This window comes from Ochotona princeps, chromosome 8 (genome assembly GCF_030435755.1).
Source record: "Ochotona princeps isolate mOchPri1 chromosome 8, mOchPri1.hap1, whole genome shotgun sequence".
Classification (NCBI taxonomy): Eukaryota; Metazoa; Chordata; class Mammalia; order Lagomorpha; family Ochotonidae; genus Ochotona; species Ochotona princeps.
Window position 1 is genome coordinate 59,956,374 of NC_080839.1, and position 13,852 is coordinate 59,970,225.

The window sequence follows — 13,852 nt, forward strand, 5'->3', positions numbered from 1 at the left end:
GTCGCATTCATAGTCTCTATCCACCAGGTGCCCCTCCCCATTTGTGACCATTTAATGTATGTTCAGATGTTGACCAGTGGTCCCTTGGGGGTGGTATTCATCCTGATTAGCACCCGTGGTTTCATAGTGACCAACCATCTCTGTTTGCCTGGGACCAGGGGATTCATTAGAAATTCAGTGCTGAAACAGGACCGTTTAGGGCAATGGGGATGATCAGTCACCTTGCTAGCGAAGTTGCACTTTCTCATGCAATGCAGGCTGGGTGGTGGCACAGAAATGAAGACATCCAGAGTGAATGCTGGTGTGGATGAGGGAGGAGGGAGGGGATGCAGAGAAATGTTGGTGCTTTTCAGTTGTACCCTGTGTTTACAGGGGGAGTTAATGGGTACTGTATGGGGGAAGGTTTTCAGCTCTGTGTTAACTTCGCCAATGCCAACACAGTACATGCATTTTAATGTAGCTAGCACTTTGAAAAACTTTTTAAAAGTTTATATTTTTATTGGAAATCCAGATTTACAGAGAAGGAAAGAAAGAGAATGCTCTTACATCTGCTAGTTCACTCCTCCAATGGTCACAAGGACTAGAGCTGAGCTGACCCGAAGCCAGGAGCCAGGAGCATCTTTCAGGTCTCTCATGCAGGTACAAGGTCCCAAGACTTTGGGCCGTCCTCTACTGCTTTCTCAGGACACAAGCAGGGAGCTCAATGGGAAGGGTAACAACTGAGATATGAACTGGTGCCAATATGAGATGCTTGCACTGTGGAGGATTAGCTAATTATCCCATCATGCTGGCTCCTGAAAGATCTTTATGGCTTATTCTGACAACTTGTTAAAGTCATTCTTCTAAGAAAACCAAGTCAAAGAAAAAAAAATGCCAAAGTGAGTTGCTAACTGGATTATTTCTATTGTATTGCTGAGAACCTACTAGTAGCACTTTTAAAAAATTTTTAAAAATGTATTTATTTTTATTGGAAAATCAGATTTACAAAAAGAAGGAGCAACAGAGAGAAAGATCTTCCATCTACTGGTTCACTCCCCTAAGTGGCCACAATGGCTAGAACTGAGCTGATCTGAAGCCAGGAGCCAGGAGATTCTTCTGGATCTCCCACGCAGGTGCACGGTCCCAAGGCTTTGGGCCATCCTCTGCTGTTTTCCCAGGCCACAAGCAGAAAGCTGGAAGGGAAGTGGAGCAGTTGGGATATGAACTGGTGCCCAAATGGGATCCTGGTAGATGCAAGGCAACGATTCTAGCCACTAGGTTATCCCACCTTGCCCAACTGGTAGTATTCTTTACAAGACATTTCCCAAATAATATGTCTCCGAGCCTTCAGATTGTGTTGTTATTTTAAATATAGTTTTATTATTTTCCATGATATATGGTTTTGTAGGTATAGGAATCCCCCTCCAGCACCCTTCCCTCCCTCCCCATTTTAACACTCCTATACATCATGAAAACAGCTGAACTCTGAAGGCGTCAGAAGTCTGCTGTAATGTCAGATGGCAGATCTGAGTCTGGATCACTGGGCCCCATATCCCACGACCTGCTGATTGCACAAAGCTATGAGACAGCAGGTGTCATATTGCCAGTACTGAGTTGTTCTGGTGTGAATCAGCTCCATTGCCTGTGGCTGACAATTGCCCTGCCCCTTCTCTGTCTTACAGCAAATGGGAGGATAAGCAGGCTCCACAGGGCAGTGCATGGGAACTGTCATCAGCAGGTGCCAAGGCATTGGCCCTACTGATGCCCAAATGCAGCTTCCTCTCTGCTCTTTGACACAGGTGTGGAGGGAGTGATTTGCTGCAATAATTGTTTGTTTCTCCCTTATGTAAGCCAGTGGCTTTTGCCAAGAACTCTTTGTGCCCCGAAGATCCATGCTCAATCCCTCTGATTGGCTGACTTTGTTTCATTTTTCTTGGGAGGCGTAGCTTTCAAGTTGCAGAGCAGTGATAACTACCAGTGTCTCTGAGGAGTAAGGTGCCTGAAGTTGAGGTACGCCAACCTGTGACAATGACAGCGGATGAGTTGGTTTTCTTTGTGAATGGCAGAAAGGTAAGCAGGAGCCGACTTTGGTCTGTGGTCCCTGTAACCTGGGAAGGGATATTTGTTTTCTGGAAGAGAAACATTCTAGTTCTCTCTTTCCTTGCCTTCTCTTTCCCTCTCTCCTTTCAAAGGTGCTTCAGCATTTGGTAGCCCTAGAGGAGGAAGAGCTTTTTGGGGTCAGAGCATAAGCAGGTGCTGCAGCAGCAAAGACTAGAGAAGGGTGGGGGGGGAAAGAGAGGCATCACTGAACTTGCTGCCAGCTGCAGTAGTGAGACGGAGGCAAGGAGTGAGACAAGGTTCTTGGTGAGATGGAGGTCACTCCTCACATTCCATGTTGAAGCAAAGGTATCCTGGTCCTTTTGCTGTGCTCTCTCATTTTTTTTTCTTCTTGAGGGAGAAGAAACAGGAGTTGTTTTCTTACTGATATCAGAATATAAGCTGTGGTGTGATTTTGGTATGGTATGTGTATAGTTATAACTGCTAGTCTTCATTTACTGTGTGGGGACATATACTGACACCTTGTGGTCACAATTTTTTTTTCTTTTTGCATAAAAGACATATATACTTGCCCCTTCCCCACCCCAAGACTTACTGCTGCAGTTAAATATGGCAAGTGTTTTACCCACTTGGGTTAAATTAAAAAAAAAAAATCTAGGTAGCATCATACAGGTCAATTAGTCCTTAAGGACAGGGTAGAGATGAGAAGTGGCAAGCATACTGCGTGTTTCTGACCTTCCGTAGCCCCTTACCACTCCTGCTGAGAACCTATGTAAGAATGAGAAGTGTATTGTAATGGCAGCTGTGGTTGCGTTGTTGTAATTGGCCACAGGGACAATGTAAGTATGGAAAATACCAAATAAACTCCTTAAGAAGGGCAGTTTTGCATTAAGTTGCAAACCAGCGATTTTCTTCCAGGTAGTTTTCAAGAACTAATATGTGGTTGATAGCAGTGCTTATATTTAAACTGTCTGGATGTGTATGAGTCAGTGACCAGCAAGAGAATTTTCAGAATTCTTTCAACATGTGAGCTCCAAAGATGGATAGATCTAGTGTGAGTGATGACCCAGGGAGGAATGGGCTCTGCTGTGTTCCTCCTGGGACAGCAATTCAGTCGCAGAGTTGCCTCTGTTCAGTAAGCAGCCAGAGTCACCATATCCCAAGGCCATGTCTTACTCCAAGGCTTTGTTATTCATTGAACCATCTGTTTGTGTATGAGAGTGTAAGTTTCTGCTCTTTGTGAAGTATGGTTTTCTGATATGCCCCGGATCTGGCAAGGAACTTTCCAAGGTACATCTGGCTTAGTGGAAATTGTTTGCCCTTGAATTTTGTTTTCACTTTACAAAAGTGAGTTAACAGTTTTAGATGGCAGCACCTTATCCAACCTTGCTCTTTCTAAAAGCATGTAGAATGCCAGTTTGCATGGTGAATGTCCATGAAAATAATGTAGAAAAACATAGGCTCTGGAGAAATGACCTGATGGTGGGGAGGTAACACAGAACAGCAATCATGCAAATGCAGAACCCCCTAGACAAAGAGGATGCCTTGGGAATAGAAGCAGTTTCTATTTCTAGTCTCAAGATGTTCTCAGCATTTAGAGGAAGGATATTGTGCAAAGAAGTTACCAAAGAAGCTGTTGAAACACGGTGACTCATTCTTAAACCTGCGCCTCCTTACTCGGCTGGGGACTCTGTATTCATTAGCTGGGGGTGCCAGAGAAGGTAGAAGACTCAAAAATCATCAATCTCTGGGTCTTCCATGGTGGCGTTAGCTTTAAACTTTCTTACGTTTTTAAGCTCTAGACTTAAAATTAAAGGGAAAGAGCTGTCCAGGATTGGGCTAATTGGTAATGTGTGATACCCATACTTATTCATGGGGTGCATTTTGTAATTGAATTGTCTGTGCAATGTATAACAATCATCTCAGGGCAATTGTTTTTTCTTAATGTCTTTGGTGTGTTCAGAGCCTTCAAACTCCTTGACTGGCTTTGCAGTGCATCATTAGCTTGTATAGAATGTAGTTGCCCTATTGTGCTATATGACATTAGAATGACTACCTGTGCATCTGTACTTTTGGTATCATTTTCCTCTCCTTCACAATGTTCCCTACCCTCTCCACTTCCTGGCCTCTAATGACCTCCGTTCTAGTCTCTTCTTCCAAGTGATCAATGCTGCCTTCCTGCGTCTGGGGTATTTCACTTAACACAAAGTGCTCCAATTCCATTCACTTTTTGCAAATGACAAGATTTTCTCGATTTTGTAGGTGAGCAATATCTCACTGAGTTTCCAGACCACATTTTAAAAAATATCCATTCATCTGTGAGCAGGCATCCCAGATGATTTCATACCTTGATTTTGGAAATAGTATTCTAGTAACCAGAAGTAGTGTGGGTATCTCTGGTTGCATTTTCTTTGGATATATATATTTCATTTAGTTGTGATGGTTAGATTGTATTTGTAGTGTTTTGAGGAAACTCGCTACTGTTTTCCATACTGGCTATGCTGTTTTATATTCCCACTAACATAGTTTGAGAATTCCCCTTTCTCGGTATTCTCACCAGCATATGTTATTATTTGTCTTTTGGATAATAGCCATTCTCACCTGGGTGAGATGATATCTCCCTGTGGTTTTGATTTGCATTTTTCTGATGACCAGTAATGTTGACATTTAAGAGCATCCAGGACTTCATTGTCTTTTTAGTAATACTGCTTTTGGAGGCCAGAGGGTCAGCTTTCCTGAGCAATCTCACTCACACTAATTCACATCCCGAATGGTCACAACAACCAAGTCTAGGCCAAGCTAAAGCCAGGAGCTCTACCTGAGTGTCCCTCACCGGTGGCAGGGGCCTAAGCACATGGGTCCCCTCCTTCTGCTTTCCCCAGGTGCATTAGCAGGGCACTGGGTTGGAAGTGGAATAACTGGAACTTGAACCAGCATTCACATGGGATGCTGGTGTTGCAGGCGGCAGCCTAACTCATTATACAATAACACTGCCCCCACTTGTAATTATAATAATAAATACATGAAGTGTAAAAGTTTCCTTCTCAATAGAGAGTAAGCTTCAGACATCATAACCCTTTACCTCTCAACTTAAGAATAATGATATTCTTGGTCAGTCACATTTCATTTATGTAATTCAGGAAATTTAGTTTTAACATAAATGTAGTTCTCAGTAGTTTTTACGCAAAATTGTTCCAGTTTTCCCAGTAGTTTCACTGATAAGCATCCACTGCCCCAGCCCAGAGCCCAGGATTGTGCCTCATGCTGTCTGTCAAGTAAAACAGCCCATAAGTTTCCCTTCATCTTTTGGGATGTAAATGTTTCTGTGGAAGACAGGCCAGGTGTTTTTTAGGGTGTCCATAATTTTGAGTTTCTCTCCTGCTTTCTTATGCTGAGATCCTGAGTCAGGATTTTGAGGAGGAATACCTCGGAAGCAACGTATCTTACCCAGTGCATTTTATTGGGAGACACGTGATGTTATTTGTATTCATTCTTAGTGATGTGAGTTTTGGTCCCTTGGTGATGGTGGTGTCCTTCTTTCTTATAAAGAAACTCTTTAAAGGACTTTTGATAGTGTGTTCTGCTAGAACGGTCTGCTTAACCTAACATTGCCTCCACCTACCTTTCCATAAAATGTCTTTTCCTGGATATATTTGTTGGCATTCTTTCAAAAGAACATTCAACAGAGCAGTGGGGCAAGTTCTACAGTCATACAACAAGAATGGTATAGAATTTCTTGGTTGGAATTCAAGGCAGGGTAGACTACTTGTGCCTGGGATGATATGTAAAGACTATTCTGGTGAGATATGTGGGGCCTATGGATACATGAAGAATGTGGATAAAGGAATGACATGATCAAAGGCACAAGAGGTAGGGAAGATAAAATGTACTCTCAGTACAGCATGAAGACTGGGATGGGGTGGGTGTTTGGGGCCATGAATAAGATGCTGCTTAAAATGCCCACATCCCTTATTAGAATGCCGGTATTGGAGTCCTGACTTGGCTTTCAGGTGATGCGTCAAGCCATTGGACCTCTAGCACCCATGTGAGAGCCCTCAGCTAAATGCCTAGCCCAGCCCTGCCTGTAGCGGGCATTTGTGGGGGAATGACCAGCAAATGAAAGATTTCTCTCTCTGTTTGTCTTTCTCTCTTTCCCCTTCCAAAAATAAATAAATGTTAAAAAGACACAGAAGACAGACTTGGGAGAGAAGTAGGAGGAAGAAAAACTGAAAGTGAAGTTTGGGAACATATTGTAAAGAGAGAGGCCCGGGAACTGATTTTTCACCTGCATATGTAGGAGATCCTGGAAGGCATTGAGCAGGACACTGGTGTGGTGCCATGCAGGCAGAGCTGTGGGAAAGGTGGAGAATAGTGAGCTAAAAGGCTCTTATTGTCATCTGCAAGGAAGGTGAAGAGTATCCTTGCTTTGTTCACTTAGGATTTTTTTCTGTAAAATGAAAAAAAGGGTTTCCACCTGTGAACTTTGCAATCTGGATGGTGAATAAACTGATTTTGTTATATATGCACTAATTTTATCTCCTGTTTTCCTTTAAAAATTTCAAAGGAAAACTGGCAGTTTCATGAACTTTACAGAAGGTCCTGTCCTCTTTTAAGCTACCCAGTAGAATTCAGGTAGCATGATGAAGGCAGCAACAGAGCAGTCACTCAGGGGCATTGCTAAAGTTGCCTTCTGACTTTCCAGGACTTCCAGGCGTTTGGAGCTCACCCTGTTCTTCCCCTTAGGATGGCCACCACAGGAGTGGTGCATCCATGGCAGGAGTGAGCAGTCCCTTCCCGGAGATGTCCTGATTGAGACACCTCCAGGCCAGCCCTGTCATTCATGGGTAGCCTGCACTCGTCCTGGCCAACACTTCCATAGCTTATGCTCCAGCCAACCCCAGAACTGTGCTCCAACCCCCAGCTCTTCCCCTTCTTCAGCTCTGGCTTAAGTGAGCATTTAAATTTGCCTTTGATTTTTTTTTTGTACAAATTTGAGAGGGAGAGGGTGAAGGGGAGTTCCCAAGCATTAATTTACTTCCCAAATGCCAACCAAGTCCGCAAATAGGGCCGATGTATCACTTGTGTTCTGTGATAGGTCTAGATCTGAACAGTAAGAGTATAAACATATGCACAGTCTGTTGTATGGTTCTTATGTTGAATCACCTAGACAATTGCATTCGTTTTCATGATCATCATCTCTATCAGCTCTTGAGTGAGACACCAAAGGAAGAAATTGAGGAAGCTTTAGTACCCTCACTATATGCTTTTCTTTTTTCGTAGGTGGTGGAGAAAAATGCAGATCCTGAAACAACTCTTTTGGCCTACCTGAGAAGAAAGTGTATCCTGTCTTTGGAGTGATAATGATGGAGAGGGGCTCATCCCCTAGGCCTTTTATTGTTGCCTAATGACTATAGGGTGGCCATCAGCTCTACCTTGGTGGAAGGTGACAAGGGGAAAGGATGTCTGAGGCAGCCATGATGTAGACACACCACCCAGCAAGGAGATAACAGACCCTGGGAGGCCTTGGAGCTGACTCCTTAGAAAGACTTGGGATGCACCTGTTCACTCAATGTGGGGAAGGCTTCTGCAAGATCTCCTAGACCTTCTGTTCTTTCAGAGTAAAAGTATTTTGAGACCCCAGAATAAAACCAGCCACAGAATAATAAAAGGAACTGCTATATAATGAGCTATTACTGTATATAGGCAGAGTTCAATGTGATATGCATAGCTTATGTCACTTAATTCCCATAGCAACTGTGTGGAAGCATAATCCTCCCTTTATTGAAAGAGTAGGAAGTGGGGGCTGGTTACATCAAGTGTCCTGCCTTTGCTAGTGTCTTTTGGGCATATTATGTTGGAGCCTAGATGATAGCCTGGAGCCCTGTGCTACACTTCTCATCAATCTCCAGTGGTCTGGCATTGGGACCATCCTGACCTCTCTCAACACAACCTTCTTGCTTGCAGAGGGTTGTGACATTTGGGGGACAGCAAAGGATCCATTGAGCTCCTGCAAAAGTGATATTTAACTCAGGTTTGCTTCTCTCCCATCACATAGCGTGGGTTTAACCTGGGATGGGTGGGAAGGGAAGTTCATGGCAGGGGAAGCTGCTGGCCTTTCGGCAGAGGAAAAGTCACAGCATGGGTAGGACAGGGGACTGTGTGGGACTCCATTCTCTCACCCATTGGCCTGGGAGGTCCGGGAAAAGACACTCATTCTCCAAGACTCTTGAGATCAGTTTTGATTTAAAAAAAATAAGATGGATGACATTTTTTGCATGGTTCTGATTTCAATCTCAAAGGCCTGCAAGTCTCAGTCTCAGCAATTTCTTATCAAAGCAGTTAGCTACTGAAAGGGCAAAGCTCAAGGAAAGCTCAAATAGAAAATTGGCATGAAAACATGAGTCCTGGCATCCTCTTCCTCCCCTGCCCAGAGAGAGAAGACTTAAGGCTGACTTCCAGAAAGAGCCTCAGGCCAGACCTGGCAGGGCTTAGGGCTGCTGCCATTGAACTTATCGTACCCTTGTGAAGTCTGAACTGCAGAGATCTGCACGTAACCTAAACAACCAACAACATGAAATGTAGAGCATAGAAAGTCCCCCCATGTGTGCTCAGAGAGAGAAAGGGGGTGGGGATGGGACAGAGAGAGAAGGAAGGAGGCCTGGTGAAAGGAAATATAACCAATCTTGAGTCCAGCACTATGCTGCCTCCCCCACCCCTAGGGCATTGGGTATTTCTGCACTGTAAGGCTTAGAAGATCTCTTGGGTTTCAGTTTGCTTTTGTGTGGAAATACTTTGTGTCCTGCCTGCTGTGTAGATAGTAGATTGTACAGATCAAACAAGTTCCATGAGTGCTTTTCCAGTAGAAGATGCTATATCATCATTAGCAACTAATCTGATCTTGAAAATGAAGGCATGACCAGGCAATGGCAACCTCAGAATCCTTCATCTTCAGAGGGGACTTCAGGAACATGATGGTCCCATGGCTCCAAGGGAGAGGCAATGGCCAGCTTGTGTGTTCCAGTGAGAGTAACCACGTGCCTGCCATACTCTGCCATAGCCTGTCAGTTAGGCTCCTTTGGAAGGACAGGTCATCAGTTTCATTATGATAGTCCATATATATTAGAGATAGGATGGTTGTGCTGACTACTGCACAAATTTTCATTTCAGTTTCCATTCAAATTTCCCTTGAGCTGGATATTCAAAACTCAAGAATCCAAGCCTAATTTTGCCTCCAAGGGCCTTGTTCAGCTTCAGAGGTTCAGAGTGAAAAGCTGGGACTCACAAAGTGAGCAGCACTGATTCTGGCCCACATGGCCCCACTAGAAGCCTAGCAAGGGGTAAGTGGGAGTTGTCTCCCTGACTCAGCCTTTGGGCTGTGAGATCTACCTGTCTGTTGGGAACACACTTGGAATATCCCAATCCCAAGAGAAGTCTCCAGGATTGCACTGCCCTAGAATTCACCTCGCAGGGGACGCTACTTGGATGACAATAGATGGGAGCCTGGTGCCTTTGCTGGCTTGTGTGGTGGAGGTGGCCCTGTACTTGACCTCTGAATGAAGAGGCCTGCAGGTCAGCTGCCTCCTCACATTAAGAGTGCTGAGCACAAGTGTGGGAATGGCTGGTTCCACACACAAGGCTTAGCCTAGCAGTCGTCTTTCCTTAACTTGACCTCCCAGTGGGGCTGAGTGGGACCAAGCTTGGCTGTGGAGAAGGAGGCTGTGGGGCTTGCACAGTAATGCTGTCCAAGTATGATCGTCTCCAGAATAAGATTGTGTATCCTTTGTCTGCGGGTGATGGCCTATGTGAGGACTCAAATGCAGGAACAGCTTGTGCGTGAATGAGTTTGTGTGCATGAGTGTGTGAGCTCCTGGGTTTCCAAGCAGGCTCGGATCATGGACTGGGGACCTGTAGAACATTCTAGCAGGTATCTTCCTGGCTTCTGAACATGAATAAGACTCTGAATTGCAGGTGGGTACAGTGACCTTTCTGAAATCCTGACTCATATCAGTCCCATAAAATCCCTTGATAGCTGTCCATTACTCCCATGATAAAGTCAGTTCTCTATGTTTAGCCAGCAAGGTCTTTTGCAACTTGCCCCATCTTTCCAGAGGTTACATCCTCATCCTGAGCCAGCAGTCCACTACAGCAGAGATACCTGCGTACTGTAGATGGCTATGCCACACACTTCATGGTCTTGGCATAAGCTGATTCCTAAATCTTGTATGTCCTTTGTTCTAGGATTTCAACACCTGAGAAATGCTTACTAACTTTTCAGGACTAGGGCAAACCATGAGCTGCTGCAGCAGGCCTTCCTTGATCTTCCAACACTGAGTTTGGTGTCTCTTGCCTTTGCTGGCCCCAGAGTGCCCAGCTTTCCTGAAGCACTTAGCAGAAAATGCTTGGATGCTTGTGTATGCTTGGTGCTCAATAACAATCATTGACTGTAGAAGAGAGAATGAGTGACATATAAAGCAGAAGATGAGAGAAAGTTCTTTCTGAGGGATTGCCATGTACCTCATGCTCTCTAGGTCTCCCTACCTTCCTCTATAAATGGATGGGAGAAGTAGAGGTGGAGTGAATGCAGGAAAGCAAAAAGGACTGTAGATTCTGACACTGCGGAGTCCAAGAAGGGTGCTCCATTGAAACAGGAGTGTGCTACAAGGCTTCAATCTGGCAGAAACTCCTGTCCACCAAGCCTCCAGCATCAGGCCAAGTCAGAGGCAATTGAACGTAGCCTTGGCCCCCTTGCTGCAGTTCTGAAGCTGAGGGAGCATGAATTCCTGATCTGTAGGATACTGGAGGAACTCAGCCTCACCTGGGCAGAGTTTCTTTTGTCCTTTGCTGGAGTCTTGGGCAATGAGGTGAGGACTCCAGTAAATGAAGCAAGAATGTAAGATTGAGTAAAGACACACATAAAGTCCCACTATTTCCCTGGGTCCCTGTGCTATTTTGATGACCTGAATGGAATGCCTTAATCTGGGGTCCTAGTCACTTTTCTGCCAATGCCTGCCTGGCACCCATCTGCTCCTTGCACCATGTTGCTGTGACAACCGTGGAAGGACTAGGAAGCACCAAGACCAGGCTGCACCCTGTGCAGGTAAGCAAAGGAGAGAGCTGTGCTCAGAAGTTCAGTCTCATGCCCACTGGGCTCATACCCAGTTCAGTGACTAGGCAGGTGGGGGTGGGAGGTTGTCACTACCTTAACCAGGGAGGTGTTATGACCTAGCCACCTCCCTATCTCCCAATGGGGGCTGCAAATTAGAAAGAGAAAGCAGCCAGGTCCCAGGCTGCCTCCTGTGGCTTTTGGTGGGCGTAACATTGCATGATCCCAAGAGAACTAAGAGGTCGGCTGGGTCAGGTGGACAGGAGACAGGTGCAGGGGATCAGAACACTTCCAGGCAAAATGGGAACAGACAGGAGCAGAGCACTGTGGGGAGGGAAGACCACCTCCCCTAGGGCCTTGGGTATTGGGGAAACTGAGGAAGGAGCTCTTTGGGAGTCACAATCATAAAGGGTGTCAGAATTAGACCCAGGCCTTTGTCAGGAGACCTTGCCCTCCCAGGGCACCCCTCTTTCCCCACCTCCAATAGCACCAGCTGGTGCTATTCCTCAGGAGGAGCACCTTAGAGCAGTCTGATGTCACAGTAGGGTGGTGCTTCCCCTCTTAGATTGGTGTTTTTTGTCAGGGGAAGAGACAATTACTAAACTTGTCCAACCTGCAGAAGGAATCAGAAAGGTCATTTTATTTGAAGCTAATGTATGAGTGGTTGAAAAGCAATTACATCTGTGTGAGTAGTCTAGAACCCTCCCTTTCCCATGGCACAGCTCTTGTTCTGACTGTCTGGTTCAGTCACTGTGGCAGTGCCTCGACTCTGACCTTGGTGCTGTCTTTTCTTCATCCTCATGCTCTCCTGGAGTGAGTCTCATACCTTCAACCTTGACCCCTCTTCAGAAGTTGGATTCCTATTTCCAACAGCTTATTGAGCATCATTATACAAACATGGAATCTCAGTCTTAACACAAGTCTATCTTCACTCATTAACTTCTTTCTTTCCCAGTTTCCCTGTATCTAACTTAATGACAGAACCATCTGTCCAAATACTCAAGACAAAGATCGAGGGACTATCTTTGATTATTATTTTTCTTACCCATCACACTCAACCCACCCATAGGTAGGGTTCATTCTACCTCTAAAACCTACAATGACACTTTTATTTCCCATTACTGATGCTTGGTCCAAGCTACCAAACCCTTTGCCTGGTTCATTATGATAATTTGATCCAGCATTTCCATTTTTGTTCCCTATAGTCCATTCTCCATTCAGCAGCCAGCATGGTTGTGGAGAAGCATCAATTAGATCACAAAACTTCCTGTGGAAGATTCTAGAATGGTCTCTCATTACACCCAGGAGAAATTCAGGATCCCTACACTGACTTGGGAAAAGAAGCTTCCCCACCAAGCTCCTTTGGCCCCACAGGTTCTTCCCGCAATCTACCCTGCCAGGCTGATTTATACTCAGAATCTTCTCACTTGCTGTTCTTTCTGCCTGTCACCTTCTCCTCTCTGGTCCAAATAATGTCATTAGATTCAGTTTAAGTGTCCTGTTCTCAGAGAGACCTTTTCCGACTGTTCAGCACAGCCTAGGCTTGTTGGATCATGTCATTCTGTACAAATTGTCTCCCTAGCACCGATTTCTATCTGACATTGCCTTGTTCATTTTTTTGTCAGTATTTCTTTTAATCAAAGAAGTGCTTTCTGAGACCAGAGACCTCACTTTTCCTTTTCATTGCTCTGTACCACCTGTCTTACCAGATATGCTGCATAGCTGTTTTCAGTAAATAAAAAATCAAGGAATCTACATTTACTAAATTTGAAGAAAGACTTCCTAGAGACAAAAATAAGAAGCATTATGGATGAGAACCCATTTGTGAAAAAAAGTAGTAGTAGTAGTTGTTGTTGTTGTTGCTGTTGTCTTCTGCCCTTAAATGAAAATTCTCTGACATTCAGTGCATCTATTAAAGTTTATTTAACACATTTCCTAATTTGTGTGTCAACATTGGACCTTGATGATTGCCTTCACGTAAGAATGCAGGAATACAGAAGTGCTGTAGCTTTGAATAAAATGTATTCTGTGGGTCCTTCCTAAATGCTGGATGAGTTAGAGTGCAGAGTAGCATACATAGTTCAAGAATCAACATGCAACTCTTTTTTACATTCATCACATGTGGTCTGGGATAAATCTGAATTATCTGAGTCTGCTTCTTCCTCTGCTTTCCTTGAGGGTGTGAGAGTTAGAGGGTTCCTCATGCCTGTAACTGTCACTGTTGCTTAAGGGGACCTTCTACTAACATCTAGAGTTGGTTGACTACCAGCTATCTGGCAAATACAATGCTTAGGGATTTACATGAATTCTCATAAAATATACCAAGGCTTTACAGGTGAGCACTAGAATGGTCTCCATAATACAGAGCAGGGACCTATGGCTTAGAGAGGTGGGCTGGCCACCAGCTCTCAGTGCCCCTGGAGGAGCTGGACTGGATCCTGCAGGATTGCAGAGTGAGGTTCTGTCAACACAGTGTTTATACCTTCTGTCCCTTTTAGGAAAGAATTGCCAAAAGCCATGGATCCCAGTGTGGGTTTTGCACACCTGGCATCGTCATGAGCATGTACACGCTGCTCCGGAACCAGCCTGAGCCCACTATTGAGGAAATTGAAAATGCCTTCCAAGGTACCCACTCCCCCTCTCCCTCATGGAGGGGCAATGGCAAAAAAAAGTGCCCTGTGGGGGCCAGGGGCAGTGTGATGTGACAGTAGG

General features: G+C 44.9%; 1 protein-coding gene across 2 annotated transcripts in view; it reads left to right on the forward strand.

Annotated features, from left to right (window-relative positions):
• Positions 1-1,962: 1,962 nt before the first annotated feature.
• XDH (xanthine dehydrogenase) overlaps positions 1,963-13,852 on the forward strand; it is a 60,990-nt gene continuing 49,100 nt past the window's right edge. The window contains exons 1-5 of one of the 2 annotated variants that reach the window (XM_004582714.3): positions 1,963-2,049; positions 7,318-7,375; positions 9,714-9,810; positions 11,026-11,134; positions 13,639-13,765. In XM_004582714.3, coding sequence (XP_004582771.2) covers positions 2,008-2,049; positions 7,318-7,375; positions 9,714-9,810; positions 11,026-11,134; positions 13,639-13,765 — 433 coding nt within the window. In that variant the 5' untranslated portion in view covers positions 1,963-2,007. Of the gene's footprint in view, positions 2,050-5,871; positions 5,908-7,317; positions 7,376-9,713; positions 9,811-11,025; positions 11,135-13,638; positions 13,766-13,852 lie in introns of those variants that run through there. The other variant, XM_058668118.1, reaches the window with a different exon arrangement.